At 41.9% G+C, this 19,215-nt stretch overlaps 1 protein-coding gene across 2 annotated transcripts in view; it reads right to left on the bottom strand.

Annotated features, from left to right (window-relative positions):
- Nucleotides 1-428: 428 nt before the first annotated feature.
- Nucleotides 429-19,215, bottom strand: part of ly75 (lymphocyte antigen 75) — a 40,554-nt gene continuing 21,767 nt past the window's right edge. Inside the window, exons 16-35 of one of the 2 annotated variants that reach the window (XM_086024972.1) lie at nt 18,526-18,649; nt 17,845-17,880; nt 17,245-17,414; nt 16,890-16,957; nt 16,731-16,807; nt 16,048-16,184; nt 15,288-15,396; nt 14,992-15,152; nt 11,067-11,196; nt 10,698-10,918; nt 10,027-10,189; nt 9,154-9,318; nt 8,940-9,059; nt 7,604-7,789; nt 6,660-6,886; nt 5,257-5,467; nt 3,798-3,959; nt 3,594-3,710; nt 2,937-3,122; nt 429-2,754 (exon numbers count right to left, since the gene is read on the bottom strand). In XM_086024972.1, coding sequence (XP_085881098.1) covers nt 2,579-2,754; nt 2,937-3,122; nt 3,594-3,710; nt 3,798-3,959; nt 5,257-5,467; nt 6,660-6,886; nt 7,604-7,789; nt 8,940-9,059; nt 9,154-9,318; nt 10,027-10,189; nt 10,698-10,918; nt 11,067-11,196; nt 14,992-15,152; nt 15,288-15,396; nt 16,048-16,184; nt 16,731-16,807; nt 16,890-16,957; nt 17,245-17,414; nt 17,845-17,880; nt 18,526-18,649 — 2,946 coding nt within the window. In that variant the 3' untranslated portion in view covers nt 429-2,578. The remainder of the gene's footprint in view (nt 2,755-2,936; nt 3,123-3,593; nt 3,711-3,797; nt 3,960-5,256; nt 5,468-6,659; nt 6,887-7,603; nt 7,790-8,939; nt 9,060-9,153; nt 9,319-10,026; nt 10,190-10,697; nt 10,919-11,066; nt 11,197-14,991; nt 15,153-15,287; nt 15,397-16,047; nt 16,185-16,730; nt 16,808-16,889; nt 16,958-17,244; nt 17,415-17,844; nt 17,881-18,525; nt 18,650-19,215) is intronic. The other variant, XM_086024970.1, reaches the window with a different exon arrangement.

Here is a 19,215-nt window from a genome sequence, read left to right as displayed (position 1 = left end):
GGCCATAAAAGTCATACAAAATACTAGATATAGTCGTTTTTGTTGTGGGCTGTATGAATATTTTGTATTCATTAAAGTGATTAAACTTACGATTTTTTAATTTATACATTATATTACCAACCTTACTTTCATGTTATAAGTTAAACACATATTGTACAAACAATATTTTGTCAACATTTTGGAAATTATGTTCATTGAGATATTGAATAAAATCTTTCGATTTTTCAAGGGGTGTGTACTCATATATGCTGAGCACTAATACCATGAAATACAAGCTGGAACTTGGAACTTTTGTCTCATTTTCATCTTTTGATCTGACACCCAAATGCCTTCAGTACACAACAAAAACAAACAAATTGACCTTGCCGTTACAATACTTTTGTATATTTAATCACGGTGTTCGCAATCAAAAGGCAAACACACAAGTATAACGAGAGAGGAACATTTTTATTGGAGTGACGCCGTACCTCATTTAAAAAAAACAACAAACAAACTCCGCTTTACAACTTAGAAACCAAATTTACAGAGTTAAAAACAAAAAGCAGGCTAAGGACATTCAACAAATGAAGCATCTTTGGTTTGTTTAGAAAGCAAACACCGCATATGTACAAAGCATGTTCAGCAAACACGTGCGCACAATCTCAACCCTCCCAAGTGTGTCAACCACGCGGCGCTGTTAAAGTGCGTTCTTGCTCAGTAGTCAACTGCTTAGGAAAGTTCAAGCTCCAAAGGCAGCAGTTGTCAACGCTTGTCTGAGTCGCCCTCTTCTGGCGAACTACTGTACTTGCAGTTAATCATGAACATGCGTTACTCGTGGCCCATCGCCGGTTCAAGTAACAAGACCTATTCCAGCGACGTGACCGCTCCCATTTCTTTTTAAGACATCCAAAAGGCACTGTGAGTGAGAAAGTCAGCTTTTTGTTTCCTCCTTTAAAAGGCACACACCTTAGAATTAAAAGAAAATAACAGAAATGATCTCCTTCAATCTATTCCTTCAGACATGAGAGCAAATTAACGGGACATCTTAACAAAAAGGAAAAAAAATGTTACAACCTGTGAGTGTTCATCAGTGCAATTGAACCTGCCCAGGCAGAGAAACGAGATTTTTGTCATATGACCATCAAAAAAACTCAATTTAGGGAAAAGAAACCTCAGCATCTAACCAATGTCAAGAACGATCACAAGTACAGTGAAACCTGCGCATTAGTTCACTCGTTATATCTCTTTTCAAGCACTACCTTTTTTCCTTTTGTGGAGTTGAGTCGTGTTGCTCTGTATGTATGTGTTGAGTAGCAGTTCCTTGAAGGTTTATCGTTACCATAAGATCAATGCTAAATGATTTGTTTCATTTATGTTAGTTTGATTGGTGAATTATTTTTTTTGTAGAACCTATAATTACGATATTTAAAATTGTACCTATGCGCCTATTTTGTGCTTAGCCAACTTGGTGACAAGGAACCATGTTGAAGTGAACCGAGGAGTTTCATTTGGACAAGCATAGCACTTTGCTGGCATCGTGTGGCATCTATAGGCAATTGCATTTTTTGGCGAGGTGTCAGTTACTTGTGGCTTTTCACTATTTGCGGCAGGACTTGGTCCCAATCTCCCACGAATAGTGTATATGTTGGCGTTAGCAAGCGGATTTTTGTCAGACAAAATGACATCATTTGATTGAACATTTTGGTGTTTAAATAGACAATGGGCGGCACGGTGGTCGACTGGTTAGCACGTCCGCCTCACAGTTCAGAAGTCGTGGGTTCGATCCCGGCTCCGGCCTCCCTGTGTGGAGTTTGCATGTTCTCCCCGTGCCTGCGTGGGTTTCCTCCGGGTACTCCGGTTTCCTCCCACATTCCAAAAACATGCATGGTAAGTTGATTGGACTGTCTAAATTGCCCCTAGGTGCGAATGTCTGTCTCTGTGTGCCCTGCGATTGGCTGGCAACCAATTCAGGGTGTCCCCCGCCTACTGCCCAAAGACAGCTGGGATAGGCTCCAGCACGCCCGCGACCCTTGTGAGGATAAGCGGTATGGATAATGAATGAATGAATGAATGAATGAATGAATGAATAGACAGTGTTTTGTGGGTCAGTTTTACAGTAAATGTCAACTAGTGTGACAACTAACCTGAAGCATGCATGCTTGGCATTTTAATTTGGCGAAATGCAAGCAAGAGAGTCTTTGTTTCCTCAAAGTGATGTTATACGATAGTCTCCCGTTTCTTGGAACCAGGAGGCTGAGAAGCGAAAGTGTGTTTCCCTAAGTTTAGGTGTGTTTAAATTGTGTGGGAGAGGTGTAACAATTTTTTTCCGGGTTCAAAAATGTGTAGGTCTCACTGAATTGCAGATTTCCACCTATGGCAACGTATCCCCCATGATAAACGGGGGCTCACTGCACTTGAAAAATCTAAAATAATCCAAATGAAGACACTGCATTCAAGCAGTCCGATCATATTTACTTCTTAGAAGCAGGTGGGCGGGTTGATAAATAAATAAATTAATCATTAAAAAGGGTGGGCGGGGGAAGGAAGGAGGGCGGGCGGGGCACAGCCAAACTCCCTGGGGCAACCATTCCGGGCAGGCTCATTCGTCTTCTGTGATAATACTGGTGGTGTCTGACTGGTCGGTGGTCCTCTTGTAGCGCACCGAAGAGGAGAAGTGGGCTCGCTTCTTCTTGTACACGATGAAAGCCACGGCGAGCGCGAGAGCGAGCAGGACCACCATGAAGAAGCCCACAGCCACGGGAGAACCAGAAGACTCTGACAAGGCAAGCATGAGCAGGACACGACCACGTCAAACCGGATAGCGCACAATGCTATTTAGCAGAGGCTGGCTCAAGTACTAACATTCTGGACTTAGTAGGGCTGGGAAAAAATATCGTATCATGACGTATCTTGATACTTTTTATGCCGATACCAAGTATCCAAGTGGAGACACTCACTGGCGTTGGTTTGGCAGACGACGCGACTGAGGCTGGCCTGGCAGCCGACGACACTCCAGCTCCCTCCGTCCTCGGTCGCCATGACGGCGCACGGGGCCTCCTTCCGCTTCGCCGCGCTAACCAAGGCACCCGACTTCCAGTTGGAGTACGACAGAGCCGAACCGTCCTGCCAGCCTGTGGGAGAACCTGATCACAAAGACTTCCCCGTAAACGTCTGCGCACAAATATTAGCGTGAAATTCCAGCATGATCGCTTATGAATGCGCTTTTTAAACACAGTATCAAAATCAACTTCCAAGTTGTTCTACTCGTCAGGACAAAGCCAACTAGTACATGGACCTGAAGCTGGACATCAAGGATGGAGAATAAATGCTCAATGACTTTATGAAAAGCTACTAGCGACATTATGAAATTGTACAAGCGCTTTACTACTAGAAGTACCCGGATGTCAACAAGTGCACAGTTTGCCCTCACTCCCGTTGCCGTCATTGAGTCGGTAAAGGCGGTAGTGAAAAAAAAAAAAAAATGACAGAACACAGTCATTCAACAACCGCGCTTACCGTAATTGTCTTAATAGTGAGGACAGACAGCGTACATCGGCATCAACGCGATAAGAAAAATACGTAAATAAAGTCGCCGAGTCGGCAGTTGAGATCACCTTGAGCGTCCATGGCGACGCCGAGCCACACCCGACTGGTGATGAGCGGGTCGTCGGTCACGTGTTTGGCCACAAAGTCGTTCTCCTCTTTGCTTTTCACAGACAGCAGTTGAGCGTCTGTCGAAACGCGCCAGCGGTTAGAATAAGGCGGCGGGCAAAAGTGGATGATGGTTGTGAGTGGGACGGACGGACGGACGGACGGACCCATGCTCTGACAGATGCTCTTGGCCCGCCGCATGTCGTAGACGCTGTAGTTGTAGAAGCTCATGTCGAAGGCGTAGCAGCGGTCGTCACGCAGCACCCACTTGGATGTGCCGTTGCTCTGAGGGCAGCCGTTGACCTTTGCCATCGCCTGCAGCTTGGCCCCTGACGCCACAGCACACACAAAGCCAGATGGCGGAAGCAGCAAAACAACTTCAAGAAGAGCAATTGAAAACAATAAAATACAAATTGTGGGGATATCTTTTAACAACGATTGATTGAGCCCTGCATGAAGCATAAAGTTCAACATAGCAAGAAGCCACCAGAGGGCGCCAAAACTATTTATTGTCTGTATTATGTATGAGACATGGCTTTTGGGAAATAATAGAATTCCCCAAAATTCTGAAAATTCGCTCAACGCCAAACCGGGATTATGTGGGAATTTGCTGCGCAAGACAGTGGTGGGATTTGTGAAGGTTTAATCTGTTTTTGTTTTCTAATTGTTTTGCTCTTCATTGTATGAGGATTTATTTAAAAGTGTTTTTACTCATTTTCATGTGCTTGTATGAGGTGAACAAATTCCCCAAATTTGTACTTTATTCTATAATGTAATAGAACTAAAAAGTTTTCTTTGAATGTAAAATCCAAAACTTGTATTCATTTTAATTTTGTTTGCTATTTAATATATGAAAATTGAATCAGCATTTTTTTCTAACATTTAATGTGTATTTTATTTACTGTATGAGAATTTGACCTGTCAGTTTTCCTTCCAAATTGTCATGTTTATTCTTCAATGTTTGACCAAATTGTAGTTTTTTACTCATATTTCCGTTTTCCCTTTAATGAATGAGAATTCAAACTAAAAAAAAGTAACATTTTTAGTGTTTATTCAATATATACGCATTAAACCTGTTTTTTTCTTACATTTTTTCATTTTTTTGTTTTAGGTGTGATGATTTGATTGGCTTTCCACTATTTTTTGTTTGTAAGGAAATTAATCTAGATTTTTGTCACTTTTTGTGTTTGTTTAATTTATGAGAATTTCCTCTATAAAGTTTCTTTAGTTTTGCTTGATCTTTGATGTCTGAGAATTTAATCTAATATTTTTCTCAATTTGTTTGTTTAATCTTCAATGTTTGATCATTTATTCTGTAAAATCGTACTCACATTTTTGTTTTTTTCTTTAAAGGAATTTAATTTCAATCTTTTCAATTGTGTTTTGTTTATTTCATGATTAAGAACTCAATGCGTAATGTCTAACATTTTTGTTTTTTACTGTTTGAGAATTGAATTTATATTTTTGAGTTTGGTGTTAAAAAAAAAACTCAACTCAACGCTACTCCTCATTTCTATTTCTTATAAAAATGTATACATCAGAGAACATTAAAAAAAAAAAAAAAAACGTAAAAAAAAAATGTCAATCACTAACTTCCTAGTGTGCATTTCAAAATGGGTGTCTTACTCTGGAATGGGGTGCTGGTGTTGGTGTTGTAGCAGACGGCGCCATCTAGCAGCGAGTAGCAGCTGCTCCTCACCCAGGCACCGGAGGGCATGACAAGAACGCAGCTGCCCACATCTCGTTCGTCTGTGCTCGTACTCTCCACAGGCTCCGAGATGTCCAATTGGTACTGGTAGCTGGTCCCGTCCGACCACTCGTACGATTCACCTCCAGCCTACATGGACGGACACAAAAGGTCACCGGGTAAGCATCTTAGGTGAATTCAGGGACAAAACATTTTGTCCCTGAAATAAAGCGACGGCTACACTACTCAATTAAAAGTTCAGGATATCGGGCTAAAATGTCCAAATGGACTTCAAATACAGGCAAACTTAATTTGACCTTCTCTAAACTTTTGAATTTCGAACACTTTGATGCCTTTCGGTGACTCTTCCAGTTTCTCTGTATTTGTGTTGCAACCTCCCAATGACTTTCCTCAAACCAGATATTCTCAAAGGAAAGTGGCCACCGAGGTCACCAGCAGGTTGCAATCGAGATATTGTAAGAGTCACAGAAAGGCAAAGAAGTAGGTGTCCTGGAGGTTCGTCCTGAAATTTCACCCAAAATTCCAAAAGCCTTAACTTTTGATGATTCGTCTACCGTAATACATATTATTACAGGGTATACTGTAATATACAGAGGGATAAATAAATTAGTAAGTAAGTACATTTTGCCGGCCTGTCATTTGTCCCTCATTTTTCCCCAAGTGTTTTTTTTTTAAAATATATAATATATAATATTGCGAAAAAAGAGTGAGATGAATATTTACTTTGCAAGTCAATTTACAGCGCGTGCCCCTAAATATTGTACTTGTCCCACTAACATTTCAGGTAAGAGGCGGAAGTGCCCCTGGTAAAAAACACTTAGCCTGGAGCCCTGCAGTACTGCAGTATGGCAGAGACAGACTTCCATACTGCAGTAAAAGCATTACTAAACGTGTAGGATCTTAAGAAAAGAAAGTGTAATGCGATCACCTAGTGGCCGTAAAAAATAATTACACTTAGGGACAGTATGAAAAGCTCATGTACTGTATATTTGGACAAAAATTCCTCACCCTCCAACAGTCACTTTGCAAGGGTACGACAGTATAAAAACAGCCAACAACATGTCCTTATGCGCTCATAAACGGCTTGTGGCCAATACCTGCGGGACAACAATGAGGCTAAATGATGCACGACCCTTACGGACTAACTGCAGGAGATAAGCACACAACCTCTAGGTTCTGGTGAACGTCTATTAAATGTGAAGCATTTTCGTAATTTTTATCAATTTGTCTAAAATATTGGGGGAGAATGTTGAATCATTTATTTGGTAAAAAATTGCATATATTTATCGTGATATGCTGTAAACGCTCAGTAAATTCGTACCTCCTGGTTGGACAGACCAATCCAGAGTGGGAATCCGTCCGTCTTTGCGAGGAGCTTGGCGTGCGCGCCATGCTCGTCGTCATGCACACTGGCCAGGTGGCCTCCACGCCGAGCGCACTCTTCCAGAGCCTGGTACCAACTCAGTTCACGTCGCGTCACCACCTCGTAGGTTAAATTGCCCAGGTGCTGATAGTCCCTTGTGGACTTGGAGTACTCCTGTTTTGATTCTTAGGAGAGAAGCAATAGAGGTCAAAAATTTGAATATGTTCCATGTGCACAGAACTTATTCTAACACACACATACATATATTATATATATATGTTATATATATATATATATATATATATATATATATATATATATATATATATATATATATATATATATATATATATAATATATATATCAAGGATATGGAATAAATACTCAATATATATATATATATATATACATACACATATATATATATATATATATACACACACACACACATATATATATAAAGCTAACACAATCTAACAAGGTACTTTGATTCATATTGCGTGGGTGAATAAGAATAAAGGAGGTGAGAGCCTGTATCTCAATGCGGTGAGAGCCTGTATCTCAAGGCGCAGCCATTTTGACATTCCACTGTGCTCTGCTGTCGAATTTAACTGCCGTCAAAGTGCCCTTGCATTGCGTCACAATGTCAATTCACAATGTCAATTCCAGTCACCAGCTGAGGGCGACAGAACGTCAAAATGGCTGCGCCCCGCGATGGATGTAAATGGTGGGGATTCATCTGTTAAATTCGTATTCCATCAATGCATTAATCATGTTTAGACTAATGGGGTCACATAGAACCTAGCATTGCAAAGGCATTTTCTGTCTTAACTTTCACTTTAAATGAGGGCATTTTCACCTATTTTTTAGGACACAGACAGTATTAGTTAAGAAGCACAAACCATAATCCAGTTTGCAGGCCACGATGGCTCTTTGCCTGAACTCAGAGAATAACATTCGATTCGTGACGAGAACCCATTGGCCTTGGAGATTGACACCTGCCATAAAGTCGCCGTCTACTTCTGGTCTACCGTTTCTCCAGTTGGAATATTGGACATTTGTGCCGTCGTACCACTTCAAATGGTTACCTATTGACGTAAAAACACACATTTTAGTACCATAGAGTACAGTAGTACTTTTTAAGATACCAGCAATTCCTTTCCTGAGAATAGTAGGCTAAGAAATGAAGTAAACATAAGTAAGGAAAGCCGTTTCAACATACAGTATATTCTATATCCTTGATGTCCAGCCTAAGGTCCAAAGACTAGTACGCCCTCTTTCCCAGTAAGACAATTCAGCGCACTAGTGGAAAAACTAGGCCAAACTAGTAGAACAACTATATGTAATTAGTTTTAGTTTTTTTTTTTTTTTTTACATTACCGTGCACACTGGTAGAAAAAAATTGCTATACTAGTAGGACAACTACACGGTGCTGAGGTAAAACTACTAGTGGGCATTTTGGTGTTACTACTACGAGGCTACTGGTGCTTGACAAAAGCTTGCTACTGTTACTAGTGAACCCCACTAGTTTGCTGGTGAGGTTACATTTTATTTAAAAAAGGGACAGTGCTTAACGTGCATTTGCTTGTGAATACGCCAGATTATAGCAGTCGGCTACTTTCCGTCTGTAGAATTGCGTGAGAGTAGGCCAAAGTGACGCTAGTAGTGGAAAAACATTACGGGTAATAGACAGTTATTCTACGACAACTAGTGCACCCTGGTCATTCTAATAATGTGCGCTTCATTGTCTTACGAGTGACAAAGAGCATACAAGTACAGAGATCTTAAACTGGATATGAAGGACATTGAATAAATGTTCAAATGGTTTTCTATAATTAGGAGACCATCACAATTCAATGAGATTTAATACAAACCTATAAAAGAGAACACAAACACCTTTCTTTTAGTACTAAATCTAGTGTGGCTGTAGTTTGCAGTGTCATGAGACGTGTTTCTAATATTTTGGTTACCCTATTAGGCGAAACACAACCAGCATCAGAAACATTTCTCAGCATTATTCAGTGCAGTACTACACTACCCAACACTAATGTATATGCAATATAATTATGACATAGTATACACTATAAAATCAAATGTGAGGATAAGCGGTCTCGATAATGGATGGATGGATGGATGAATACACATCATTGTCAATGTAATGGCAGAAACATTTCGAAACATCGCAAGTGTACTTAATGTTGTGGTCAAGAGTGTACATGCAATAAAAGCAAGACCCACTGTTGTTTTTGAACAGCCCCAGCCACACGAACTGAACCAAGTTTTGAAAGGGCAGAAGTTGCTGCCTGATAAACTCGTTCTCCTCTGCGTTCCGGATGGTTAGGATGTCTGCGTCTTTGTCTGCAACACAAACACCTCATCAGGACCTGCACTTTTAAAATTCAAAACTCGTACGACAGTCAGACAATGTGATTTCTTGTGGTGGCATTCTCACGAAGGTTAATGCAGGTTCTGCGGATGGGCCCTTTGTCCATCAGCTCCCATCTGGATGCAGCCAGCTGGAAGGAGTAGCAGTTGTTCTTGAAGGGGATCCAGTTTGGGCCGTTTATTTTGTGGGGGCATTTCACTGCGACGTCTTCCAGTGTGGTTATTATTTCTTCTGAAAAACAAAAATGGCACATATAACCCTCTGCTGACAATTTGAGCCCACGCCACGCCCTGTTTTCGAACCATTTTAGTTGCGATATGCAAATGTAATGCAAGTTCATTTTTGCTGATTAAGTACTTTCCAAATTCAGCTGTCAAGAAATGACAAGAACTGATGCTTGTCAATGTGTCTGTACGGGGCCAAAAAGCTGAAAGGGTGATCAACAGAACAAGGCCTGAGTGTTAAAGCGGAAGTCAACGCAAACATTTTTTTCCAAGAATATGTTCTATGCAAGCCCATTAGTTGAAACAGGGCATTCCGATAAATATTGCGTTTGTGGAATAAGTGTTAATCCACTCGTTTTTAGCCATCTCCGGGGGCGGCCATTTTGTCTTCTGTCGACTGAAAATGACATCGCAACAGCTCACAACGACCACAGCTCACATTTAGAAAACAGGTCAGCTGTGATTGGTCGTTGTGAGCAGTTGTAATGTCATTTTCAGTCGACAGCAGACAAAATGGCCGCCCCCAGAGATGGCTAAAACGAGTGCATTTTTCTGCTTCATTTATATTCCACAAACTCAAAATTACGGGTAATCAGAATGCCGTGTTTCAACTAGTGGGCCTGCTGGGAACATATTCTTGAAAAAAAATATGTTTGGGTTGACTTCCGCTTTAAATATTTCTTTGGAGATGAAAAGCGCGGAATTCCTCACTCACTGTGTGGTTTGTGGCAGATGGCACCTCCGAGCTCCTGCTCACACTGGGTTGCTTTCCAGAAGCCGTCAGTGTCCAGGTAGACGCAGGGGCCTGCGGTGACCTCAGAAGACCAGCGACTGAAGACGGTGTGACTGTGGTCCGTCCAGCGATAGTGGATCCCGTCCTGAGTGGAGTGGGTATGTAGAGCCTTTTGAGCATTTATTCCATATCCTTGATATCCAGCTTACACGTACTACTACACTATCTGTCCTCACTCGAAGGACAATTCACTGTACTAGTTGTAGACTGGTACTTAATAGGTCAAAAGTGGCGCTAATAATGGAATCAACACTACTAGTAAGACTCAGTTGTTCAGCTAGTACAATGAACTGTTTTACTAGTGAACGCAAATAGTGTACGAGTACATGGACCTTAAAAGCTGGATATCAAGGATAACGAATACATGCTCAAAAGGCTCCCCATAAATCAGTTGGAGTTTATCTGATATCCTTACATTTAGGTAGGCAAAATTGGCACTAGTAGTGATGAAAACGTTCCAAGTAAAAGTGTCTTGAATTGTCATACTGGTGAGGACAAAGAGTATAGTAGTACATGGATGTAGAGCTGGATGTTGACGATATCGAATAAAAGCTGAAATGTGAGCAGCATGGGCCCTTGCAGCACGCACGTACATCGTCACTGAAGAGGCCGATCCACATGGGCGTGCGCGCACGGCTCACGTGCACACTGAGCGTGGACTGCAGGAGGGTGTCGGCAACGCTCGCCAGATCCATGTCCTGCTTCAAGCACTGCTCCAAGGCTTCAAACCAGGTGAGGTTCTTGACGAGTAGCTGGAAGGTGTGGTTGTTGACCTGGAAGGGCTCGGGAGTGACGGAAGGCTCCTCGACTTCATCTGAAATGACAAGAGAGCTACGATGAAGTTTGAGAAGAAGTATTTTTCTTTCCTCACTCAGGTTGAAGAAATCAGACTAGAATCGGGCAAAAAAGCTTGCTGGATCACAAATGGGAGTGTTATTTAAGGGAAAGAAGCAGTGTTTTACCTGCATAGTGTTGGCAAACTGACACATATTGATGTTGGGTACAGGAGGTGTAGTCCCAGGTACCCATCATGGCCGAATTAGGGTTATTGATTAAAAAGACACACAAATCCATGTTGTCTGGGTCAAGTGTCTGTCAAGAAAAAACACACATTCAGAACATCCGCAGATGCTTTTGAGACAAAACTGATAAACCAATGGAAAGTTGAATTGAGCACTGTAGCGCCAGTTAATATATGTATACTGTCCACTAGCTGTCAGTAACACTCGCGGGCGCCAGGCAGTCCCCAAGGACCACATGATAGCCCACAGGCCTCTTCTTAAAATAGCTCATCAGTGTTGGAACTTTGTGATTTTCTAGGAAAGCTGCAGATGCCATCATTTGAAAATGTGAACACCGGCAGGAATTTTTAGAAATCAAGTGTTGCGTATTCCTAATTATTTGATTTCCCAATTATATTGTGAGAAATCCTAAACATGTTTTTCATGTTATTATGTAGTGGCTCTACATGATAAATATTATTACTACAACTACTAATATTATCAATAACAACATATTAAAATCATTCATTCCATCCATCTATTGATCCATTTTCATCTCGCTTATCCAGAGTTGGGTCACGGGGGCAGCAGCCTAAGCAGGGAAGCCCACACTTCCCTCTCTCCAGCAACTTCATCCAGCTATTCCGGGGGTAATCCCAACATGTTTCCAAGCCAGCCGCGAGACATGCGGCGCTTTTCCATCAGCCCACTTCCACACCGAGACGGCCTAACTTGGCCCCGATGGTCGTTTTTCCATTAGACTTTATTCGGGGCGAGCGGTTTCAACGGAACCGCTTTTCAGAGCCATCTAGCTGATGGTTCTAAAACGCAGGCCGCCTGGGGCCGTGTCATCACTGTCATCTGATTGGCCCACAGCAACGCAGCAAGGAACTACACAGCACACGCCCATTTCCTGGTTTTACACGAGCGAGACAGAGCCGCCCGCCAAGTCATAAAAATACAGTAACAATAAATAAACATTATTAGTGTTTAAAAACAACGGTGAACCATATTTACAATTTCATATGTACGACTGGATGAAATATTATACAGGCTCGGGATAACGATTTTTGCGATCGCACACGCCGCTCACTGGGTCCCATTCACTTAAATAAGGGGTCTCCTGCTGTAAAACGGAGCCTCGCCGAAGTCCTGGCACCACGGTCGCAGCAGCTGCCTTGGAGATGTTGGCTTTGTCCGGCCGTTGGAGGGCTTCAGATCCTGCAGAGTGAGGACGACGATCCATTGACTCGGAGAGACGGCCAAATGAATGACTTTGAGCTCTCCATTCAGAATGAAATAGCGTTGGCGGTGAGCTTTTTATGAAGAATGTGCACGATGTACACATTCGCTGGCTTAAACCTGGGAATAGATTTTTCATCTATATATGTGAAAACTTCTGTGCGTTTGATGCGCCGTACTCTGCGACATGGCCACATCATGCAACGCCAATTTATATTTTGAATCGCAAAAACAGAAGCTGAGACTTGTCATTTCACTTGTGAAATGTTACAGTTACCACACACACCGTGATGTGCAGTGTGCGTGCAGCGCAGGCTTGACTGTTCAGTTGATTACGCCGCCTTCCCGCCCCACGCCTGTTGTAATGGAAAAGCAACAGAAGCCGCGTGGTGAGGTGCCAGGCCAAGCCGAGTGGTGTGGGGCTGTTAGGGGCTAATGGAAAAGTGGCAATAGTCTCTCCAGCGTGTCCTGGGTCGTTCCCGGGTCCTCCTCCCGGCGGGAAATGCTCGGAACACCTCACCAAGGAGGCATCCTGGAGGCCTCCTAACCAGATGCCCGAGCCACCTCATCTGGGTCCTCTCAACATGGATGAGCAGTGGATTGACTCAGGGTCCCTCCACCTGTCGATGTCCCGCTCTATTCGTCCCTCACTTGCAAACAAGATCTCAAGATATCTGAACACCGACTGAACACAGAGAGGCCATTCCACCCTTCTCTGATTGAGAACCATGGTCTCTGTTTTGAAGGTACTGATTTTCATCCCAACTGCTTCACACTCTGCTGCAAACTGCTCCAGTGAGAGTTGGTGACCACGGCTTGATGAAGCCAACAGTACCACATCATCTGCAAAAAGCAGAGGTGCATCATTGAGGCATTCAAACCAGAACACCCTCAACACCTTGGCTTTGCCTAGAAATTTTGTCCATAAAGGTTAAGACAGATCGGTGACAAAGGGCAGCTTTGGTGGAGTCGAACCCTCACTGGAAACGAATCGACTTACTGCTGGCAATGCGGACCAGGGACCGAACTGCCCGTGTCAGGGAGTTCGGTAGTTAGAACACCCACTCCGGTCCTTCTTCTTAAAAAGGGTACCACTTTCCCGGTCGGCTAATCCAGAAGTACTGTACCCGATGTCCACGCTTGGTTGTAGAGGCCCGTCAACCAGGCCGGCCTGACAACATCCAGAGCCTTTAGAAACTCTGACCGGATCTCATCTACCCCCGGTACCTTGCCACCGATGAGCTTTCTAACCACCTTAGTGACCTCGACCCTAGAGATAAGAGAGCCCAACTCCGAGTCCGCACACTCTGCTTCCTCTAAGGAAGGCGTGTCAGTGGAATTGAGGAGGCCTTCGAAGTATTCTCCCCACCGACTCACAATGTTCCGATTCGAGGTCAGCAGCACCCCATCTCCACTATACACGGTCTTAGGGATGCACTGCTGCCCCCTCCTGAGATGCCAGATGGTGGACCAGAATTTTCACTAAGCTGTCCAGAAGTTGTTTTCAATGGCAGCTCCAAAGTCCTCCCATGCCTGAATTTTTATTTCTTAGCAACTGCCAAAGCCGCGTTCCGCTTGGCTAGCCAATATGCATCAGCTGCCTCCGGAGTCCCACAAGCCAAAGAAGGCCGACAGGACTCCTTCTTTAAGGAAGTACCTCACTGAGCGGTGGAGGTTTCAGAGTGTCAACAACTACAGCGAATGTTGTTTTTTCGTCAAGGTTCATTCAAGGTAGCAAAGATGTTTGCCAGACATTTGCGAACAGTTTTAATGGTCGTCTACCCGGGTGAACCCCAATGTACAGGCACAGAGCCAGGGGGGCAATAAGTGTATCCACACCTGCTCTGCGCCTCTCACTGTGGGCAACTCCAGAGTGGAAGAGAGTCCAATCCCTCTCAAACGAACTGGTCCCAGAGCCCACGCTATGTATCGAGGCGAGCCCGACTATGTTTAGTCAGAACTTCTTGACCTTGAAAACCAGCCAAGGTCCCTGCCTGCATCTCACATTGCGCCCGACCTCTGATCCCCTCTCATAGGTGGTGAGCCCATGAGAAGGGGGACCCACGTAGTCCTTTCAGGCTGAGCCCAGCCAGGCCTATTACGCATTCAAATTGTGCATAATGTTCAACTTTTTTTTTTACACCAGTACGGTGCATTTGTATTTAACGTTTAAATGCAACACATTTGCAATTAATCTTTTAAAACTGTTTTCAAACATTTATTTAGATTTCTTTAGCGTTGTCCCAAATCGGTTAAATAATTTTCACATAATTAGCATTGGTTGAATAAGATGGGTTTTTTTTTTCCCCATTTTTTAAACAGAGCTGGCTTTATACAGAAATGTGTGTCTCCTCTGCAGCCAAAATGCTCAGGGTGCCGTATTTTCCCAAAAGCCTGTGTTTGAAATGACCATAAGCTTTTGCGCTTGTCCACAACATGCTAAGCAAAAGAGGCATGGAGTGAGATGTAGAAACATTTTGTTTACGCGGCCAACAGTCATGGCAAAAACAAGTGCAATGATATGAAAAATACATATTTCTGCTCACAATACATTTTTATGTGAATACTTGCCTTTGAGTGAAATGCTGATAAGCCTTTTTTCCAAACAGCTATCTTAATAAAAGTTGTAATAAAAATTACTCACGTGGACATTTATGGCCTTGTGCATTCCAACAAGCAGTGGATTGAAATTGACGTAATTCACTGGCGACTTGTCAAGCCACTCTAGTTTGTAGTATTTGTGTTTGAGACCAACCCATATGCCTCTCATGTCCTTCATTCCTGGCAACAGGCTGGTGATGAAGTCTAAAGAAGGAAGCAGTCGCACTTTGTATGTTATCACTGCGAGGAACATAATGTGCTAAGATAAGGAGTTAGGGAGTCATTAGGACGTTCCCTTGCAGGCATTTTTACAGTCTGGTTTTTGTGTCAAAGAATTACCTTGCTCCACTTGGTCAGTTATGGTGACCAGGGTTCCCCTAACTGAGAGGCACACCTCGTTGGCTGTCTTGAATGATGCTGGCTTCGCATTCTGCAGTAGTGTATAGCACTAGAAAACAATTTTTTTTTTGAACAACACTATTGGCCATAACATCAAAATGATTGTGTAGTCAATCTTGAATTTTGTCCAATTATTTCTAGCTTTTCTGGAAAAAGACCACCTTAAAAACGGACATTTAAGTAAGTGCAAGACAAAATCAATTAAGCTCCTCTGGTAGCCATTGTGGGCATATAAATAAACTACAGATGTGTTTTGCCAGTTAAAGTTGGCTCTAACACGTTTTGCTTCGACCAACCAATCAGAGGATGGCAAAAATACTGATGTCAGTGCTCTGGCCCTGTGAGTATGAATTTGAACCTGATTGGCTAAAGAAACTCTTCCATTGCTTTTAGAGTTTAAATTACATGGGCCAGCACTACTGAAGGCCCTGGGCAGATTCGTTTGACATGGCAACATCCAGAGGCTGAAACCTGATTGGCCCAAAAATCTAACAGCCAAATACTGTACATTTACTGGAAACAGTGAAAAACAATTAAATGAAGAGAATAGACTGATGGGATTAAATGAACACAATTACATGGAACACATTTTGGTTATAAATGCAGGTTAGTGCTTCTCATAGTGTTAACACTAGAATATTATTTACATGCTTCTGGCAAAGAATAGGACAGTGACTAGTGGATCTCAGAAGTATCAAACCTTATTTCTGAAGGCCAGGGAGGTATTTCCACATGGCAGGCCTCCAGGATCAGGCTCCAGAGGGTTGCTCTCCACCAATGTAATGTTATGCCTTTCGCACACAAAGGGCAACTGCTGCCTGCAACTGTGCTCATACTCTGCAAATAATAGAGCAGAGCAAAGAGAAAAAGAAAAACACAAGTTAAATCCATTGAAAACCAAAAAAAAAAAAAAAAAGGTCAAAACCCATTTACATAACTATCATTAACCCATCGGGCTCAATGCTGGCTGTTTGTGTCCACATTGAATAGTTTAAAAAAAATAGCTGTGTAAATGCAAATGAAGCTTTCTAAGAGTTTTCCCGGTTTTCGTCATTTTCAACTTCAGCTCTTTGAATATATCAATAAGTGTTTAAATAGTGAAATTGTAACTTTGGCGGTACGTGGCCACTTTTGACAAATGAAATCCATGAATCCACTATATACTTGTAATTGATTGTTATTTACTGGATTGAATCATACAATTTTGGGAAACATTATTTTATTATGGACTCAACACTAGGATGTTAGTTAAAACTATGCAGTAAAGGAAGCAAAAAGCACGACAAATCGTAAAAATGATATTTATCTACGAACAAGGGAAAGGCAGTAAAATCAAACAAGGTCTGTGGGTTGAACACACACAGCTCAACCTTATTTACTCACTTGGAAGCGAGCTTTCAGGACTGATGGAGGTGCATCTGCCAAAGAGAGCTGAATAATAGAAGTGTAGCCGCGAATGCCTAGAACACATGTACACACAGCCAAGTGACGTAAACCGGAGTGCAAAATGAATAGCCAACGTGCATGTGCGTATTGTCTTACGTCATGGGGAACAGCCGCTTGGGATTTCTCAGATTGACCCACCAACCTTGCTTGGGAGAACTTGACAACTGCTCAGAATCATTTTACAATCAATACCATTAGCCTTTTAGCGCATTGCAGATTGCAGAAGCATGACTGTAAGATGTGTTTGTAGTTGTAATAATAATAATAATAATACGCACTGCTCGCAAAATGTTGTGAAATTGGCAAACTATCAGAATTACCCTACAGTGGAGTTTGGAAACCATGAAAATCACAACTACATTGACAAACACATTATATATTATTGCTAGGTTGTGTCTGATGTGTGTCCACTAAGTAGTTGGTGGCCCGGTGTGACCACAGCCACACTTGCCTTTTCTAGGTTCTCATGGATGAGTCTGGCGGCAGTGTAGCTCGGCGGTGAAGCGAGTTTGCTTCCATTCATAGTGCAAAACAGTATTGCCTCCTCAAAAGTCAGCTGAGGCTCGTTCACAAACCAATACTCGCCACCATCGATGAAGATGGACGTCTCATGGTGCATACCTGAGAAGCACAACGCATCTCATTAATGACACTCTTGAGTTGGTTTGGAACGAGGTGGGAAATTCATGGTAAATTTCGGCAAAGTTTCCAGCAAATTTGAATAAGAAGTGAAGATGGAGAACTATGGAAATATTCCAAATTGGTAGATTTCCACTGGGAGTTGTGGCTAAATTAATCGAAAAGATATCACATTCAAGCATGAATATGAATATTTTGTTTTGTTGGAAACATTTACTCCCATCATAAATTCTCTTTGAAAATTACTGAAAATTTGCAACCCTAATCTTGACAAACCTTTGCAGACTGTTAGATTTTAACCAGTAACAAACATGCATAATGAGTCTATTTCAAGCTTACAACAGACCTAAATTACTGTACACCATCAGCCCAAAAAAAACAACAACAGAAAAACAAGTAAATACTGTATTACCTGGATTGTACCAGTCTGGATGCGTTGGTGTCTTTCCTATTACATAAAGCAAGGATCAGTTTTAAAAGACGACAGCAATAATGGTACCCTTACGATATGCAAAGTCTCTCTTTCTCACTCTCACTCTCTCTTGCTATAGTTGCGTGATACTGCAATACTACTGTGACTCATACTACTGGAGACCAATTCCTTATGTGTTTTTACATACTTGGCCAGTAAAGATGATTCAGATTTTGATTAAAATCATACAATAGAAATAGCTTGTTGAGAGCCAAATGTTTAACACTATAGAAAGTAATTCCAGCATTTATTTGATATCCTCGCTATATTAAGGTCGTACAAGTATACCAAAAGTGACACTCGTAGTGGAAAAGTGTCAAAGCATCAAACAGCTAAAGTTTTCTGTTAATGTTGTCAATCTACATTCTTTCAGTCATTTTGCTAAGCCGATTTTGTTTACGCTGCTTTGCTTCTGAATGTTGTTTAAGTCTTCTGTTTGTAAGTGCTTTTAGGTGTTATGTCTTTGTTTGTGTGAAGCACATTGAATTGCCTTGTGTATGAAATGTGCTATATAAATAAAGCTGCCTTGTCTTGCCCGACTTACATTAAGTAATTGCTTTGCCATCTTGCTAGGATAGTATCAATTTTAGTTCAGATTTCTATAATATTGATTAGGCTTACCGCGAGGGATTTGGCAGACCCATTCCAGGCTGGCATCGCAGTGAAACGGTGATGCATAGAAAGATGCAGGAAAATGGTCGTGGAGTAAAAATATAACGAGATGCTTCATGGTTCTCTTCATTGTCTACGAGGACATACATTTTTTGCATTAACATCATTGGAGAAAAAAAATACAAAGATGAGATCATATTGCACCTAGTGACTAGTAAAGAAGTGACTAACTACGGTGGACCAGGACAAAACAACACGGAAATATATACGCAACTCTTAAATCACGTACAGTGGTCTTCTGATATGAAAGGAAAGCAATGTTCCATGTTGCAGTTATAATAATGCTAATATGTAGGGAAAAAACGATGACATGTCCACCTGATTTATCGGCTGATATTAGCGCTTTTAAAATAAGTAAAATTTTTTTTTTTAACACATTACAACATAAAGGCAAAGATAATGACATTCAAAGATCGAACCTCCCAAAAATTCAGTTAATGTTTTAATGTGATGTTCTAAACACAATAAATTAGTTATACCTTAAGTTGCATTTGATTCCGTACTTAAAAAAAAAAAAAAATAATAATAATGTCTATTGAAAGTTGGAGCCTGATTTTTTTTTGGGGGGGGGTCACCCTGTATCTTTATTGTTGTAAGTGTTAAAGCCTATATTTCACTGAGCGGAGAAGGTTTTTTCAT

This window comes from Filicampus tigris, chromosome 3, assembly GCF_054856515.1.
Source record: "Filicampus tigris isolate MCC_2025a chromosome 3, RoL_Ftig_1.0, whole genome shotgun sequence".
Lineage (NCBI taxonomy): Eukaryota > Metazoa > Chordata > Actinopteri > Syngnathiformes > Syngnathidae > Filicampus > Filicampus tigris.
The sequence above is the reverse complement of the archived record's forward strand: the minus strand, read 5'-3'. Positions and strand labels throughout refer to the sequence as shown.